Source organism: Hemitrygon akajei, chromosome 27, assembly GCF_048418815.1.
Source record: "Hemitrygon akajei chromosome 27, sHemAka1.3, whole genome shotgun sequence".
Taxonomy (NCBI): domain Eukaryota; kingdom Metazoa; phylum Chordata; class Chondrichthyes; order Myliobatiformes; family Dasyatidae; genus Hemitrygon; species Hemitrygon akajei.
In genome coordinates, this window is record NC_133150.1 from 49,452,554 (window position 1) to 49,471,402 (window position 18,849).

General features: G+C 45.4%; 1 protein-coding gene across 2 annotated transcripts in view; it reads left to right on the plus strand.

Moving 5' to 3' along the window:
- Positions 1–269: 269 nt before the first annotated feature.
- Positions 270–18,849, plus strand: part of LOC140717388 (complement component receptor 1-like protein) — a 78,816-nt gene continuing 60,236 nt past the window's right edge. For both annotated transcript variants that reach the window (XM_073030933.1, XM_073030934.1), the window contains exons 1-2: positions 270–428; positions 7,469–7,562. In XM_073030933.1, the coding sequence (XP_072887034.1) occupies positions 365–428; positions 7,469–7,562 (158 nt within the window). In that variant the 5' untranslated portion in view covers positions 270–364. The remainder of the gene's footprint in view (positions 429–7,468; positions 7,563–18,849) is intronic.

Below are 18,849 nucleotides of genomic sequence, written 5' to 3' on the forward strand. Positions count from 1 at the left end.
GGTCTCAGCTCAAAATGCCGACTGTTCCCTCTCCTCTGTAGATGCTGTCTGACTTGCTGAGTTTCTCCAGAATTCTGATGCGTTGCTCTGGATTTCCAGCAGCTGCAGAATCTCTTGTGCTTATTCTGGTTGTGAAATGTTGTCCTTGAACCTAGTTCACTGTTAATTTTTTATTTGATAGCTATTTCCCAAAAATGCCACTTAGATTCCTGTGGACATAACCACTTCTAAACAAAGCTGCCCTCTCCAAAGTCAATACCACCCAAAGCGAGCATACAAAGAGATTACTTAAAATCAATTTGAATCCAGAATCCAGAGGGACTGCAAGTCGAAAAGCTAGCGGGAGAAGGAGAGACGGACGGAAATGTTTCTGAAAGCTGCATTAAAACTGGCACTTCTCTTTGTGCTACAAATCTGCCCTACTCTTGGTAAGAGATGAAAAGTCTTCCTTTGCTTTTATTGTTTGGTTTTTATCGTTGAGTTAGATACATGATTTTATTCCTCCTGGCGAGCCTGTACAGACGAAGCAGGAATGTACTCATTTATAAAACATAGAACTCTACGACACTGTACAGGCCCTTCAGCCCGCAATGTTATGCCAGCCTTCTAACCTACTCCAAAGTCAATCTAACCCTTCCCTCCCACATAACCCTCCATTTTTCTGCGATCCATTTGCCTTTCTAAGAGCTTGATGTGTGATAGAGAGCATACTGACATACGGAGCGACAATGCGACACTCTAGTTGCAGCAAGACAGATCACAAAGCACAGGTGATTGGGAAGGCTCAGTACATCATTGGGACTCAACTACCGGACCTGAGGACAATCTTCAGATTTCAATGCCGACAGTACATTGGTAACATTATTAAAGACCCATCCCATCTCGGACAATTTCCTGCCATCTGGTAGAAGGTACAGAAACATTTTAGCCAAGACAGTAAAACTGAAAAACAGCTTCTTCCTGAATAATGTTGCACCCCAGCTTGCCATTGGCCTTTGAGTGCTATGGACTATCAAAATCACTTGGTGCATGTACCTATGGGATTTTTTTTAAAAAGCTAGTCTGTGACACATGCATAGAACTTAAAAGATAGAACAGGACAACACAGGAAATGGCCCTTCGACCCACAATGCTGTGCAGAACCAGCTAAAAAGTAAATCAAAAGCTAATCCCTCCAGTTTATGCAATGTCCATATCCCTCCATCTTCCTCACATCCAATCTCTTAAAAGCCTCTGATGTATTTGCCTCTAGGTGTTATCAGGCAACACATTTCAGGCATCCACCACTCTCTGAGTAAACAACGTGTAAATGTATTGTAAGTATCTATTTTGCATGGACTGGAGTAGCAGCACAATCTTGGTGTCTTGAGCAATGGCAATAAAGTTCTGTTCTATTCTATTCTTAAATGCCCCTAATGTAGCTGCCTCTGCCACCACCCTGGCGCTACATTCCAGTCACCCACAACTCTGTAAACGTACCTCTGACATTCCCCTTGAACTTTCCACCAATCACCTTAAAATTAAGCCCCCCTCGTAATAGCCATTTCCACCCTGGGAAAAAGTAAAACAACAACACATGAAGGGTTTTGGCCCGAAACGTCGACAGCGCTTCTCCCTATAGTTAATAAGAAACCATCGTAGTGGTAAAGGAGCATTGAATGAACCTGTTTACTGCAAATCATTCCAAAAAACATTCCAGACGTTGAATATGAGGGGAATTCAGGGAATGTGAGAGAACATCTTCACTCGGAGGGTGATGCAGGTGTTGAGTGATGGAGGCGGTAGATGTGGGTTCAATAGTAGCAAGTCTGTAAGGAGTTCGTATGTTCTCCCCGTGACCGCATGGGTTGCTGCTCTGGTTTCCTCCTATAGTCAGAAGACCGGTTAGGGTTAGTAAATCGCAGGTGGGTTATGCCTGCGTCGGAAGTGTAGCGGTACTTACAGGCTGCCCCAGCATATTCCTGGACTGTGTTGGTTATTGACACAAGTGACACATTCACTATAAGTTTAGATGAAGGTGTGACAAGTAAAGCTCATCTCATTAAAGGAAGTTAGGACCGGTACATGGATGAGAGAGGTAAAGATGACAATGGTACAGGTGCAGGTAGATGGGAGATAGGCAAAAAACGAGGCTGGACCAGATGGGCCGAGGGGCCTGTTTCTGAGTTGTATGACTCTATGAAGTGCCCTCCCTGTAGGTTGGAGGGAGGTCTGGCCCCTCCAGTGTTTTACTGAACACTGAGGAGCCAGCCCTGTGTTAAAGCCCCTTAAACACTGGACGGGTACTTTGTTTAAGAATAGTGATGATGCTTTGTACAGACTGTAGTGAAATGTTAGTATGATCAACATAGGGAAAGATTGCCACAATTGTCTTTATGTAATATGAATAAGTTTACTTTTGAAATAAATAATGTTCTCAGATGTTCTTGAGCAAAGTGACCTGTAGAAAGATGTAAGAGTAGGCCGTGCTCTCCTGCTCAGGGACACAACAGCCTCTGCTCCTCAGGAATGGAAGGGAGGAAATGGCCTGCCTACAGAAACAGTATTAATTATCTCACTTTAAGGACTCTTTATCTCATTCTGTCATGTTCTCACTATTTGTTGCTATTTATTCATAGTTGTAGTTGCATAAATAATTATAATAAGTAAATAAATAGACAATAAATGTCAAGAACATGAGATGAAGAGTCCTTCAACATGAGTCCATAGGCTATGGGAGCAGCTTGGTGAAAGGGCAAGTGAAGATGGGTGTAGTTATCCTCTTGTTTCAAGAGCCTGGAGGTTGAAGATTAATAACTGTACCTGGAGCTGGTGGTGTGAGTCCTGAGGATCCTGCACCACCTTCCTGATGGCAGCAGTGAGAAGGGAGCTTGCCTGGGTGGTGGGGGTCTTTGATGGTTGATGCAGCTTTCTTGTGACAGTTCTTCATATAGATGTGCTCAGTGTTGGGAAGGGTTTTACCCGTGATGGGCTGGGCTGTCTCCATGGCTTGTTGGAGGATTTTCCGTTCAAGGGCAGTGGTATTTTCATAGCAGGTTGTGATGCAACCAGCCAATAAACTCTCCACCACACGTCTATGGAAACTTGTTAACATTTTAGATGTCATACCCAATCTTGGCAAACTTTACGGAAGTAGAGAGGCTGTTGTGCTTTGCTTGTCTAATTGCAGATACGTGCTGGACCCAGAACAGGTCCTCTGTAGTGATAACACAGAAGGATCTAAAGTTGCTGACCCTCTCCACCTGATTCCCCAATGGCTCATAGACCACTGGTTACCTCCTCCTGAAGTGAATAATCAGCTCCTTCATCTTGCTGTCATTGACTGAGAGGTTGTGTTGTGGCACCACGCAGCCAGATTTTCCGTCTCCCTCCCATATGCTGAGAATATGGATGGGAGGGCTATGGTCCAGATCAGGTCAACGGGACCAGGCAAAGTAACCGTCAGCTCGGAGTAGACGGGATGAAGCGACTGGTTCTGTGCAGAGGTCCTATGACTCTGCGGCTCAGTGGCTGAGAGGTGAGAGATGGGGGTAGGAGGGTGATCAGAGTGGAGGATAGGGAGAGGACTCAGGTGGGTGGAAGGTGTAGGGGGAGAGGTGGGAGTAGATCAGAGGAATGGTAGGGGTCATGAATGAGGCAGAGGTGGGTAGACAATCACAGCATGACATTGTGGTAGGAAGTCGAAAACTGATTGTGAGAGGTGGATGAATCTGATTTATTTATTGATTTAGAGGAGTGGGACAGGCCCTTCTGACCCAGACTGGCCGCATTTAATACTAATGCCAGTTAGACTGTATGGGAACCAGGGGCATTTATCAGCTCCAAGGATCGTTAGGAATGTCAGCTTAATCATCAGCACACACAGAACGCTGGAGGAGCTCAGCATGTCAGGCAGCATCTGTGAAAGCGAGTAAACAGTCGACATTTTGCTTCTCAGCCTAAAACGTCGACTCTGCTCTTTTCCATAGATGCTGCCTGGCCTGCTGAGTTCCTCCAGCATTTTGTGTGTGTCCAGGATATGCGAATTTTCTCGTGTTGGTTAATTCTACTCAGATGGGTCTGTTTATTTATTTAGAGATACAGAGTGAAAACGGTTCTACTGACCCAACGAGCCGCACCAGCCAGCAATGCACTGATTTAGCCCTGGCCAAACCGCAGGACAATTTACAGTGACCAATGAACCTACTAGCTGGCACGACTTTGGACTGTGGGAGGAAGCCAGAGTGGCCAGAGAAAACCCCCACGGTCACGGGGAGAAGGTACGAACTCCTTGCGGACGGTGCAGGAATTGAACTCCGAACTCAGATGGCCAAAGCCGCAATAGCATTGTGCTAATCGCTGGGTTACCGTGGCAACGATGAAGAGCGATAACAGAAATGGCAGAACCAGACTGGATCCACAGCGGAAACCTGGGCAAGAACCGCCGTTGAAGGAATAAAGAAGGGGGTCATTACACTGAAACCGTCAGATTGAGCCCCTCACATGCACTGGAGTTTACAAGGCAACTGAATAACTTTGGCATGAATCTGATTGCAGACAAATTGCACTGAACAGGCAGTTCAGTTCACCGGTTGTCTTCCTGCAAGTGGTTACGACAAAAGATTTGGAACACAGTAAACGAAGATCATACAATCTGCTGGACATCTAGCAGAAGAGGAGAAACTGCTGAGATCATAGAGTAGGCCCAGCTGTTTGAGTATGGGAGGAGGAAGAGGAGAAGGCTTTTCAGCCTGAAGTGTTAACTCCCTCCCTCTTCCCATAGATGTGACCTCAGACACTGACTGTTTCCAGCATTGTTTGTCACTAGCCAAGTCATAGGCTTATAAAACACTTGGTAAAGCAGAATTCATTAACACACCCAAATATGATCATTTGTTTTCCATCCCAGTCAGCCCGGATTCAGTGGGAACAGTTCACTGCCATGTTCGATGTTTGAACAGCTGTTGCTTTACAAAGTATCACTGCCCTCCCTCTTCAATGTTAACTCGACTAAACAAACTGCCTTTCCTCCCTGGAACAAGCTATCCAGCACTGTGATACAAATCACAAAGGGACTTGGGAATGCTGGTGCAGGATTCCCTGAAGGTTCATTCGCAGGTTGGGTTGGTGCTGAGGAAGGCAGATGTGACGTTCCCATTCATTTGAAGAGGACTAGAACATAAAAGCAAGGATGTAATGTTGAAACGTTATAGAGCACTAGTGAGGCCTCACCTGTCGTATTGTGAGCAGCTTTGAGCCCCTTATCTTAGAAAGAATGCGCTGACATTGGAGAGGGTTCAAAGGAGGTTCAGGAAAATGATTCCGGGATCGAACGACTTGTAATATGAAGAGCATATGATGGCTCTGGGCCTGTATTCACTGGAATTCAGAAGAATGAGGGGTGACCTCATTGAAGCCTATCGAATGTTGCAAGGCCTTGAAAGAGTGGATGTGGAGAGGATGTTTCCTATGGTGGGAGAGGCTAAGACCGAGGACACAACCTCAGAATAAAGGGGCGTCCTTATAGAATTTCTTTAGCCAGGGTAGTGAATCGTGGAATTTGTTGCCACAGGCAGAAGGCAGAATTGGATAGATTCTTGATTGTTCGGGGCATGAAGGAATACAGGAAGAAGGCGGGAGATTGGGGCTGAGAGGTAAACTGGATCAGCCATTTTGGAATGATGGACCAGACTCGATGGGCCAAATGGCCTGCTTCTGCTCCTATATCTTCTTGTCTAAACCTTTTTCAGTGTTAATCTGCTGATTCCCATAGTTTCCTCGACTACTGCATTCCTCTTCCCACCCTATCCCCTGGGAAAATGCTATTCCCTTTTCTCAGTTTCTTCACTTCCACTGCATCTGTTCCCATTGAAAAGGGCAGCTTTCCATTGATGGACAACAGATGTTCTTCTTTAAAGAATGGGGTTTCCCTCTCTCTGTTATTGATGCTGCCCTCTCCCACATCCCATACATCTGCACTCACTCTATCTTCCCACCATCGTAATAGTGATAGAGCCCCTCTTGTCCTAACCTACCACCCCATCAGCCTCCACATCCAACACTTTATCTCCTCCTCTAGCCTTTCTCCTATTGTCCACTTTCCTCTTCTATCAGGTTCTTTCAGAATTCTCTCCACATCAACTCCACCGTGGATGGTCCCAAGCTTGGCTGAAAGGAGGAGGATTGGACATGCAGTTACTAACCCCATCCAGTAAAAGAATCCCTGGGAGAGGAAGGATCTTTGAAGGTAGGTACAAGTTGAAAGACTGGCAGTGGACAGAGGACTCTGGTGATCTGCTGTCGGTGGCCCATGCCCCAGTGGGAGTGATGGGCTTAAGAAGAACCCCTCCTCATCATCTCAGTCCTGAATGGCCAATCCCCTGCCATAAGACGGTCATCCTTGATTCCAGATTCGTCAGAAGGAGGAGCTTCCAGAGCGAGGACCAGTCACCAATGCCGGAACCATTAAATTCTTAAATAAAGCAGCACAAAGCAATCTTTGCTCTGCACGCAACCTTCGGTACAGCCACCCTGGAGTCGAGACCTTCAGAGTTCTGGCCAATGCTCCTCACTCAAAAGGCCAGCACTGTGGGCAGGGGGAAAATGGACATCTGTTGTTGGCCTGTTCCAGGTCAGTGCATGTCTGTGTGTGCAGGAGGTGGTAAGAAGCTTGAGGGTCAATGTGGTGAACTACTTATACCTGTCTGGACACGCCCCCTGATGACTGCTCCTGTGGCTCCTCCCACAGACCCCTGGATAAAGGTGATGGAGGTCTGAGCCCGGCCTCTCAGTCTCCAGGATGTAGTATGGTGGTCACTCACTGCTCGTTCCTTCTTCCGGTCAATAAAAGCCGATACCTCGCTTTTACGTCTCGGAGTGAGTTATTGATGGTGCATCAGTCAGTCAGTCAGCATTCTTGAAATTCCAACTGCACGATCCCATTATGAACCAGTCTGAGGCTCAACAACAAAGATCAGAGCCCAGAGTCAATCGGAAATCAAAGCCTGCTGGCTGGAGGCCTGGAGACATGAAGCCCTGGAGACTGGAGACTGAAGGCTTAGAGGCCTGAAGACATGAAGCAGGGCTTATTTTGCTGTTGTTGTTATGACGCTTGTGTGTTTTTTGTTGTTCTGCAAAGCTTTGTCGGCTTGTTATTGTGGCGCTATAATTTATGGCGACAAACTTGTGGGCTGTCCCAACCACATCCTTGGGCTGTGTTAGTTGTTAATGTATTTTTGGAATTATATGTGATATGTAGATCTGAATCTGAGGGTGTAAATAATGGGTAATTTCACATGTCACTGCTTCACACTTGTGTACTGGAGAAGGACAATAAACAACTTGAATCTTGAATACTCTAACAGTCTTCTTAAAGTTGTGAACCCTCCTCATAGGTCACACCTTCAACGCCTGGGCAACAGCCCTTGCTGCAGGCTCGACGTTGGAGAATTCTGTTCAGTAACACCCTCCCTTTTGCTGTTTATTTCAGAGGACTGTTCAACTGCACCTCATATAAGCAATGCAGAAGTTACCACTGAGTCCACTTCCTGGGGGAGCAAAGCCCGCTATTCCTGCCATCCAGGGTAAGTACCCAACACAATGGACACTGCCCACACAGGAGACAGCTGACCCTTCTCAGTGTGGGGTGGGGGGGGGGTGTCAGTGGCCACTTTGACCCAGAGGGGGAGGCTGGTCCAACCCCCAGGAAGAGGGTCTAGTCTGACCCGGGGTGGGGGGAGTAGTGTTGAAATGCGAGGGAGGTCCCCATGGCACGACTGGAGTTTTACCACAGGGAAGGAGCAAGTGACAGGGGGTAGGGTCTGAACCTGGGGATTGTCTTGCTCCAGGAGGAAATCCTCGAGTCTGTCCCCTGAGGGAGGAGCGAGTCTGACCCAAGGGCAGGGCTGGAGTCTAACCCCAGGGGTGGGGCTGTTGTGATCCTCCTCAGGGGAGAGGCTGGGGTCAAAGTTCTAACTGAGCTCGCCTATTCCAGTGCACACCCTGGGGAACTTCCTTTGCACCCTCCCCAGTGTATTTGCCACCTCCCTCCCCGGAGGCCCTTGTCACAGTGTGGTCTGACTCGCATTTTATAACTTCCCACGCCTGGAATTCTGTGCCGCGAGTGATCCTTGGGGAGGTGGGGGTAAAGTTGGAGCCTAGAGGAGGAGTGAAGTAGCCTGTCTGAGGGAGTGAGCAGAGGCCGGAGGCAGAGTGGCGTGGCCTCCATTCTCAGTTGGGGGCTGGCCTCTCCCGTCGATGGAACGACAGGCTGGGTTGCGGGGAGCGGTCCCATCGAGTTCTGCGACATGTCACTCTGGGTCCTGTGCTATATGTGCATTCTCGTGTGTAACGATGTTTGATTTTTCTGTCTCATTGCGCTCCTCGGCCCCAGAGGAACGCTGTCTCGTTTGACTGTACCCACATATGGTTGATGGATAACTAGACTTGATTTGAGTGCAGGGCCTGGTTGGAGGTTTTGTGCAGGGGACATCAAGACACGGATGTGACAGAGTCTTGAGGAGGTAACTGTGACACGACGAAGGCAGGGCAGTTCACATGGTTTACATGAACGTCAGTACAGATTCTGACAGGGTCCCAGACATCAGGCTGGTTCAGAGAGTTAAAGCCCAGGGGGCCGCAGGCACGTTGGCAAACTGGATCCAAAGCAGAGATGCAAGGGGCTGCAGATGCTCAAATCTGGAATGCGAATCTCAGGGTTGTACACTGCAAATATACTTCGATAAGCAATGCACTCTGAACTTTGAGATGCTGGAGGAATTCAGCGGGCCAGGCAGCATCTGTGGAGAAAAGTGTACGGTCGTGAAGAAGAGACTCGACCTGCAATATCAACTTGGCCAATTCCTTCCGCAGATGCTGTCTGACTCACTGAGCTCTCACAGCATCTTGCGCGTTGTAAATTCAAAGTTCTACGTTCAAAGTACATTTATTATCAAATTATGTATATATTATACAACCTTGAGATTTGTCTCCTTATAAGTGGCCACAAAACAAACAAACCCAATAGAACTCATTTAAAAAAAAGACTTTTAAATAGAGAAAACAAATCTTTCAAGCATTGGAAGTCGGCAAAATGCATTCAGAGCTGGAGTTTAACAAAAGACGTGAAGCCAGCCATCGCTACAGATGGAGCAGACCACAGCCTCAGTTCACTGCAGAGGCGACTAAACATCGCAGGACAACAGACGAGAAGCCACTGCAGCCGATGATAGGGGTCAGATGGTAATGGTAGAGCGGTAAATTACAGACACAAGAAATTCTGCAGATGTGTCTGTTGTGGTGGTGGTGGGGGGGGGGGGGGTGGGAATTGTTTTTCGGACTGTAAACAGTGGGGAATTGCAGGGACTGTTCTTAGTACTATTGTTTGCTTTATATATGAGGGGTGATTGATAAGTTCATGGCCTAAGCTGGAAGCAGATGAGTTATACAGCTCTCATTACATGCACGTGCAGTTCAACTCCTTGAGTGATAATACAGCAAGTATGAATTTAATAACTCATCTCCTACCTTAGGCCACAAGCATAACAATCACCCCTGCTGTGGACCACTCCTACAAAGAAGGGATCCGCTGGGCTAAGTGTATACATGTAGGAGGGGACTATGTTGAAAGGTAAATGTGCTAGGTTTCCTAAAATTGACTCCTTTTATCTTAGGCCACAAGCTTAACATTCACCCCTCGTGTGTGTGTGTTGTCACATACACACAACCCTGTAACGCTATCAGCAGCAACAGAACACGCCTGGAGTCTGGTTTTGCTGTTAACAAAACACTATTTTATTAGTAACTACGTAATATAGTGACTTAAACCAGGCGAATCAAGAGTTAATGGTGTTATGCATATATGGGTGTAGATATATAGATCCCCAAACTTCTTCAAGCTTAGGTGGTAAGTTATATAGTCTTACGATGATGTGGTAAGGAAATTCAGTTTAATCCTCAAGTTAATTAATGTGAGATATTTGTAATCCAAACAAACAGGTGTCATCGATCTTCCCGTTGTCTTCCGAATCCTCACACGAAATATCACCAACAGTTGCTTATCACAAAGGGGATCATCTTCAAGGGAACCGTCACCCAGGCAAGGGTCGACATACCGATAGATTCCACAATATTACCCCAATCTCACACAACGTGATAGCCACTTATCCAGTTCCACGGCATACGAAATAACTTTGCCGCAGGGGGTGCCTTTCTTTAGTGAACTACCACACCCAGATAAAGGGAAAACACACACGTGGTATTCACAAAGGTTTTCCCCTCATGAGAGAACCCACTCCTGTGGATAACTATGTGACAATCACACTTTCGTATCCGAATGGAATCAAACTCACCCTCATGGGCTACTTAGAGAGAGAGAGAGTCGAAATAGTGATCTCTTTGTCACTAGGTTTCTTCTGTTCCAAACATTCCTCTCCTCTCCTCTCTGCAAACTTCTTCTAGTTGCTGCACTTGTGAGAGTCATTTATCAATACTCTGGATCGATCTCTACTCACCCCTTTTGGCTACTGAGAGTTTAAACCAGCGACCGACTCCCTGGTGTCTTCCATTGACCGAATCCATTTTGACTCTGAGCATGTGTGTCTGCGTGTCCTTGTATATTCAAAACAAGCCACGAGAAACCATAAACATTTGATTTTCCATCAAATAACTCCACCTCTCACCATAGCAACCAAGCAACTCTGCAGTCAGCAGAAATCCAAGTGTCCAAAAGTCAGTCTCATTCTCTAGGCATTTTGAAGTGATAGTCCACAGAAAACATTAACCCTAGGGGTATATAACCACATAAAAATAAATGATTTGGATGAGAATCTCAAACACAAGAAAATCTGTAGATGCTGGAGATCGAAGGCAACGCACAGGACGCGGGGGGAGCTCAGCAGGTCAGGCAGCGTCAATGGAGAACAGTAAGCAGTCGGTGTCCTGGGCTGAGACCCTTCATTAGGACCGGAAAGAAAGAGAATTTGGAGTAAGAAGGTGGGGTGAGGGGAGGAAGAATTACAAAGTGGTAGGTAAAATGTGAAATCAGTAGAGGGGGAATGAGGGGGGTAAAGAGCTGGGAAGTTGATTGGTGAAAGAAATAAGGAGTTGGTGAAAGGTGAACCTGATAGGAGAGGACAGAAGACAATGGAAAAAAAGGAAAGGGGAGGATATGGGTTTACTGACGACATAGTTACAAAATGATGCAGAGGGACATGAATCAGCGGGAAAGTTGGTTGAAGTGCTGACAGTGGAATTTAATACTGATGAGCGTAGGGTTATCTATTTTGGGAAACCAAATGCTGACAGGACATTTACGGTAAATATCAGAAGCCTGGGGGTTGACAAATGCGAGTGGTCAGCAAAAGGCAGGGCCGGTAGAAGCATCGATGTACAGAGAGACCTTGGCGTCCAAGCTGACAGCTTTCTGAAAGTGGTGGACCCAAGATGGCCATGGATAACTTCGCTCACCAAAACTCTGAACTGATTCCATAACCTACAGACTCACTTTCAAGGACCCTACAATTCGTGTTCTCACTATTATTTGTTCACTTATTTGCACAATTTGCCTTGTTTGTTCATGTACATTTTTTTTATAAATCCTATTGTATTTCTTTATTTTCCTGTAAATGCCTTCAAGAAAGTGAATCTCAGGGTAATTCATGGCAGCAATAAATTTACTTTGACATTACTCGGTAGTGAAGCAGCTGTTCAGTACAATTGTCTTCGGCGGGTGAGGCATTGAGTGTAAGAGGTGTGACGGCATGTTGCCGCTGGACTTGCCATTGGTTGGACTCCATTTAAAGTTCAGTGTCTAAAATACAAATCAATCACAAAACCTAGAGAAACAGTCTGCTGAGGGCCAGCTCTACAACTCATCTCCTCAGTATTTATTGCTTGTCAATTATTATCATTATTACCTTGTTTTCTTTTGTGTTTGTGTAAGTTGTTATCTTTTCCACGTTGCTTGTCATGTGGTTTTTTCTGTGTACAGTCTTTCATTGATTCTGTTATGTTCCTTTGTACTTACTGTGAATGCCTGCAAGAAAGCATACCTCAGGGCCTCCCGGTAGCGTTGTGGTGAGCACGGCGCTTTACGTTGCCAGCGACCCGGGGTCAATTCCCGCCGCTGCCTGTAAGGAGTTTTCACGTTCTCTCTGTGACCATCTGGGTTTCCTCCAGATTAATGGGTCATTGTAAATTGCCCTGTGTTTAGGCTAGGGTTAAATTGGGGGTTACTGGACAGTACAGATCAAAAAGCCAGAAGGATCTACTCCCCACTGTCTCTCAATAAATAAATAAAGATAGATAGATAAATGCATAAATAAATATGACGGGTGATTGATAAGTTTATGGCCTAAGGTGGAAGGAGATGAGTTATACAGCTCTCGTTACATGCACATGCAGTTCAACTCTTTCAGTAATTATGCAGAAAGTTTGAAGTTAATAACTCAGCAAGTAAGCACTCTCTGAGGAAATGGACAACATCGGCAGTCATCTGCTCCCTATTCACCTTATTTGGCATCCTTGGACAACTACCTGTTCCCCAAGATGGAGGAGTTTAGTAGTCGCCATTTTGACACTGATGATTACGTCATCGCTGCTGTGGACCACTTTCTGGAGGTCCAAGATGCCGACTTCTACAAAGAAGAGGTCTGTATGCATCACGACCGCTGGACTAAATATGTAAATGTAGGAGGAGACTATATTGTAAAATAAATGTGCTAGGTTTTCTGAAATTGGCTCCTTCTATCTTAGGCCATGAACTTATCAATCATCCTGCCCATACTTTCAATTTTCAATTAGCTGAAACAGAAATACCACAAAAGTTATTAACTTCAAACTTTCTGCACAATCACTCAAAGAGTTGAACTGCACGTGCATGTAACGAGAGCTGTATAACTCATCTCCTTCTACCTTAGGCCACAAATTTATCAATCTTGTAGATAGATAAATAAATAAGATGACATATAAATACTTTAATAATAAATGTGATTTGCACAAAATGCAGGTGGTATGTTTGTGGAAAGCATGGAAATTGGTTGAGTTGCAGATAGCAAGGAAGATTGTCCCGGATAGAATAGGAGGTAGACCAGCTGGAAATGTGGATAAAGACATGGTAGATGGAATTTAATCCAGACAAGTGTGAGGTGCTACACTTTGGGAGGTCAAGTGTTAGAGCGAAGCACATAGTGAACGGCAGGACCCTCAGCAGTGTAGGTGAGCAGAAGGATCTTGGGGAGGGAGGCTCAGAGCTCCCGGGATGTGCCAACACAAGTAGATAGGGTAGTGGAGAAGGTGTTCAACTGCTCTAGGCAGTCCTGTGGTCTCCTCTACATTAGTGAGACCCGTGGTAAATCGGGGGACCACTTCATCGGGCACTTCCGCTCGATCCACTGCAAGCAGAAATTCCTAGTGGCCAAACATTTTAATCCCCATTTCCATTCCCATTCCAATGAGTGCCAAGATGAGGTCACCCTCGGGGTGGAGGAGCAACACCTTATATTCCATCTGCGTACCCTGCAACCTGCTGACATGAATGTCAATTTCTCCTTCCGGCAAACAAATTACCTCTCCCCTCTATTCCCCACATTGATCGTTTACCTCTTCTTACCTGCCTATCATTCCCCCCGGGTCCCCTCTTCCTTCCCTTTCTCCAATGGTCCACTCTCCTCTCCTGTCAGATTGTTTCTCCTCCAGCCCTTTATCTTTCCCACCCACCTGGCTATAAATATCACCGTCCAGCTTTCCTCCTTCCCCTCCCCTCTCCCCACCTTTTCATTCTGGCATCATTCCGCTTCCTTTGCAGGGTCTCAGCCCAAAATGTCAACTGTCTGTACATTTCCATAGATTCTGCCCGACCTGCTGAGTTCCTCCAGCTTTTTTGTGTGTGTGGCTTTGTTCAACATGCTTGCCCTAATACACCGAGGCTTTGGTTATAAAATAATATTGTACTCACTGGAACTCAGGAGAATGATAAGGGAACTCATTGAAACTTTTAAAATATTGAAGGGTCTCGTTAGAGTGGATGTGGAGAAGATGTTTCTTGTGGTGGGGGATCCTAAGACCAGAGGCACAGTCTCAGAATAGAGGGGAAGATGGAGATGAGGAGGAATTTCTTTAACCAGAGAGTGGTGAAATTGTGGAATCTGTTGTTACAGGCGGCTGTGGAGGCCAACTCATTGAGTATGTTTAAGCAGAGGTTGAGTTCCTCCATTGCTCCAAAATCCAGCAACTTCAGTTTCTGGTGTTTCTGAAGAAAATCCTATTGTTTTAGACTCTATTGGAAAGTTTATATGGCATCCTCCAATTGGCCCACATCTTTGACTCCATTCCTATTGCTACTCTTTAAAACTTGAACTTGACAGGATGAGCCAAAGTTCTGTAAATGAATTGCAGATTCTCAGAAATTAACTGTTATCAAGAGGACAACATCTTTTTGTTTGTCATCTGTATCAGCGATCTAGAAGATAATGTGGTTAACTAGATGAGCAAATTTGTGGTTGGCAGCAAGGCTGGGGCAGTAGTGGACAGCCAGGAAGACTTTCAAAATTTGCAGCAGGATCTGGACCAGCTGGTAAAAAGTGGGCAGAAAAATGGCAGGTGGAATCTAGTGCAGATGAATGTGAGGTGTTGCACTATGGGAGGACAAACCAGGATAGGACTTACACAGTGAACGGTAGGGCATTGAGGAGTGCAGTAAAACAGTGAGGCTAAATTTGGAATATCGTGTGCAGTACTGATTACCTATCTAGTGGAAACATAGACAGACAGATAGACAGACATAGAATTAAAATAGAACATTTACAAGGATGTTGTCTGGACGTGAGCACAAATTACAAGGAAATGTTGAGAAGGTTAGGACTTTATTTCCTGGAGCATAAGGGAATGAGGAGAGATCTTACAGAGATATTCAAAATTATGAGGGATATAGAGCGGGTGAATGCTTGCAGACTTTTTCCCTTTAGGTTGAGTGAGACTAGAACTAGAGGTCATAGGTGTGAGTTCAAAGTAAGTTTTATTATGAAATTACATATATATCATCATAAACAACCCTGAGATTCATTTTCCTGCAGACATACTCGACAAATCTATAGAATAGTAACTATAACAGGATCAATGAAAGATCAACCGGAGTGGAGAAGACAAAGCTGCACAAATAGAAAAATAAATATATAGCAACAAATAATGAAAACGTGATAAAGAGATAAGGAGTCCTTAAAGTGAGATTATCGGTTGTAGGAACATCTCAGTGATGGACAAGTGAGTGTAGTTACCTCCTTTGTTCAAGAGCCTGATGGCTGAGGGGTAGTAACTATTCTTGAACCTGGTGGTGCAAGTCCGGAGGTTCTTTTACCTTCTGTCTGATGACGGCGGTGAGAAGAGAGAATGGCCTGGGTGGTGGGTGTCTCTGATGATGGACGCTGCTTTCCTATGACAGCATTTCACGTGCCCAATGGTTGAGAGGGCTTTGCCCACAATGTACTGTGTTTGAATCCTCTCCCTTTTGTGGGGCAAAGGTGAAATATTTAAGGGGGAACCTTGTCACTCAGAGGGTGGTGAGATTATGAAATGAGCTGCCAGCACAAATGATGGATGCAGGTTCGACTGAAAACTTGCATCTTATTTTTTTAACTACATTTTCTCTGTAGGTTGCACACTTCATTCCATGCCTGTTACTGTTTATCTTGTCCTGCCACAACACGTTGTGTAATGAGGGATCTGTATGAATGGGCTGAGAGACACGTTTTTCACCCAATCTTGGTACTTATGACTACGTTAAACCAATACCAGTACCTGAAAACTACTCTCCCCAATATCAGCACTGTTACTTATTTCTATAACTTAGGAATTAACTGATTATACCTCCTACATTCACATCCATATCATTAACCTGCATAACAAATATTGAAATCTGAGGTACACTACTAATCACAGACTTCCAAGTTTAAAAATAACTCTTGAGCTTCTCTCTTTTCCTCTGTCCTCAGACCAATTGCCCTTGAACCCATTGGCTTTAACCTGTTGGATTGTTCTCCTATATGAGCCCTTGTCAAAGGCCACATTAATGTCATTCTGCACAGATGCAGGCCCTTCTGCCCAACTGGTCTATGCTGACAAAGATGCCTCATCCTAGCTACTGTCGGCCAGAAAGAACTGTAACTTACAGTGAGTTTGAATGAATCAAGGACAGTGGAAGCAGGCAGACTCATTATATCTGTTCTTGCCACGAGATCGAAGGAATGGAGGCTGCCATTTTGTGGAGCTGTTCTGTAACCTCTATTTTGTGAACTGCTTGAGAACTGGTTCTTGCTCTGGGATAAGCTAAATAGAGCAATTGAATGTGGACACAAGGAGTTTTTACTATTGACCTGCTAAAACTGAAATCATTCTCAGATAAGCTATGTATTGTGTACAATGATAGGTTTGCAGAGGTAATCTCATTATTTTAGTCCAGAACCTGAGTGACCTGGTTTAATTGGTTTAAACCAGAGTCGAAAAGAATCAAAATAGTCACCTAAGGCATAAAGTTGTGCACGCCTTGACCAGAGCCAATAAGAAGGGGTTATAGGTCAGTCAGATGACCCATAGGCCAATAACACTGAAATGCAACATTTGAAATGGTAACAAATATCAATAAAAGCAGAGGATTCAAATGAGAAGCAGCGATGATTTCGATGATTAACCATCACAGAATCAAATATGAGCGACCCTACGTGGAACACGTGGAGAGTGGATCAGGACTATGAGGAACACCTGGCCAGCGTAGAACTCCTTTACCCAGGTATTACCTTTTCTATTCTTGGACTATTCAGGAGAGTCAGGAAAATCTAGTGGATATGAGTTCACCTGCTTGTTAGTTTAGATAATAAAGGTACTTGTTGGTGAGCACAGATTCCTTCTGTGCTCTCTGATCGTCACGATTAGGAGTGATCCTTGTAACAATAGTCACATTCACCAGTATTTGACCCATATCACTCCAGACCAGGGGCTCCCAACCAATACCACTAACTGAGGGGTCTGCGGACCCCAGGTTGGGAAACCCTGCTCTAACCCTTTCCAATCCATGTACCCATCCAACTGTCTTTTAAAAGTGTTTATTGTACCTGCCTTAACCACTTCCTCTGGCAGGTGATTCCACATAAATACCACCCTTTGTGTAAAGTTCAAAGTGAATTTACTATCAAAGTATACCTGCCACCAGCTACAACCCTGAGATTCATTTTCATGTGGGCATACTCAATAAATCTACAGAATAACAATCATTACAGAATCAATGCCGTTCAACCAGAGTTTCAACTGTGCAAACACAAAAGAAGAAATAATAATAAAATATAAATAAGCAATAAATATTGCAAACATCAGATGAAGAGCCCTAAAAAGTGAGTCTGTAGTTTGTGGGAACCTCCGCTGCCTTGTGGACATACCCACCCATGGGAAAGGCTTTGGGAGTAAACCCCGAGGAAGAAATCCAGAACCGGGGTCCCAAAGGCAGTTTGATGTTGTTTACAACTTCACTCTGGCAGCCTCTGCGATGACACTGGTGCCGAGCTTGGACTACATCAGTGACATGGAGGTGGTGAACCCGCTGTATGGGCAACAGCCGGTTCTTCAAATCTTCCCACCCAGGCTTGCTCCCTGGAGAGGACACAGTCCACCAGAGTCACAAAGCCATGGTCCCCTGGGATCAACAGCTGCCTACATACAGATTGTGGGAACATTTCAATGATGGGGCAAGTGAAGTACAGTGAAGTTCTCCACTCTGTTCAACAGCCTTTTGGATGAGGGGTAATAACTGTTCCTGAACCTGGTGGTGCGAGTCCTGAGGCTCCCATACCTTCTTCTGATGGCAGCAGCAAGAAAAGAGTATGACCTGGGTGGTGTGTGACTCTGATTATGGACGCTGCTCTCCTTTCAACAAGCTGCCTCTCAAGTTCCCTTCTTACCTTAACCTATATGTCCACGTAGAGTACCAACACATTTTGCCATTTTCCTGAAAAATTCAATCAAATTGTTCACACGGGACCTCCTCTTAACAAAGTCATGCTGACCGCCTTTGGTCAGTCCCTGTCTCTCCTCAGAATGTTCCCAATAATGTAACGACTGATGATGGACGCAGAATCCTGTATCTCCCTGGCTTCTCCCTGCTGCCCAACAGACATGGTTTCTCCACTGTGGAGGGAGCACAAAAGGCAGCCACCCCACCACAGGAATCGGTGCACTTCCTGGGGGGGGGGGCAGTCTGGGTCCTTGGAAGGTGGAAAGAGAAGAGGTAAAAGGGTGGCATTGTTAAAGAGACATTTAGATCAGCATGTGAATGGATGGGCAATGAATGGATGCAGACAATGAATGCATAGACTTGGTCAGCACAGCTGTGGTGGGCTGTACAGCCTGTTCCAGGATTGTACCGGGTATTGCATAGGAATGGAGTCACAGAGTCACACTTCAGGGAACCAGGTCCTTTGGCTCAACTGGCTCATGCAGATCAGGATTCCCATCCCCGGTAGTCCATCTAAATGAGGAGTTCCCAACCTGGGGTCCACAATCACTTTGCTCAATGGTATTGGTACTTGGCATAAGAAAGGTTGGAAACCCTTGCTCTAAATCTTTGCCTATCCATGTACCTGCCCAAATCAAATGGCTTTTTAAATGTACCTGTTTCAACTCTTCCACTGGCAGCTCATTCCATATGCTCACCATGTTCTGTGTGAAACAGTTGCCGGTAAGAATCCTATTAAATCTCACACCTTAAACCCTCAGTGCCCCTCATAATTTTATACACCTCTGTAACGTCACCTCAATCTCCAACAATGAATAGAGTTCCAACCTGTTCCACCTCACTCTGCTTGGAGTATCGTGAGCAGTTTTGGGCCC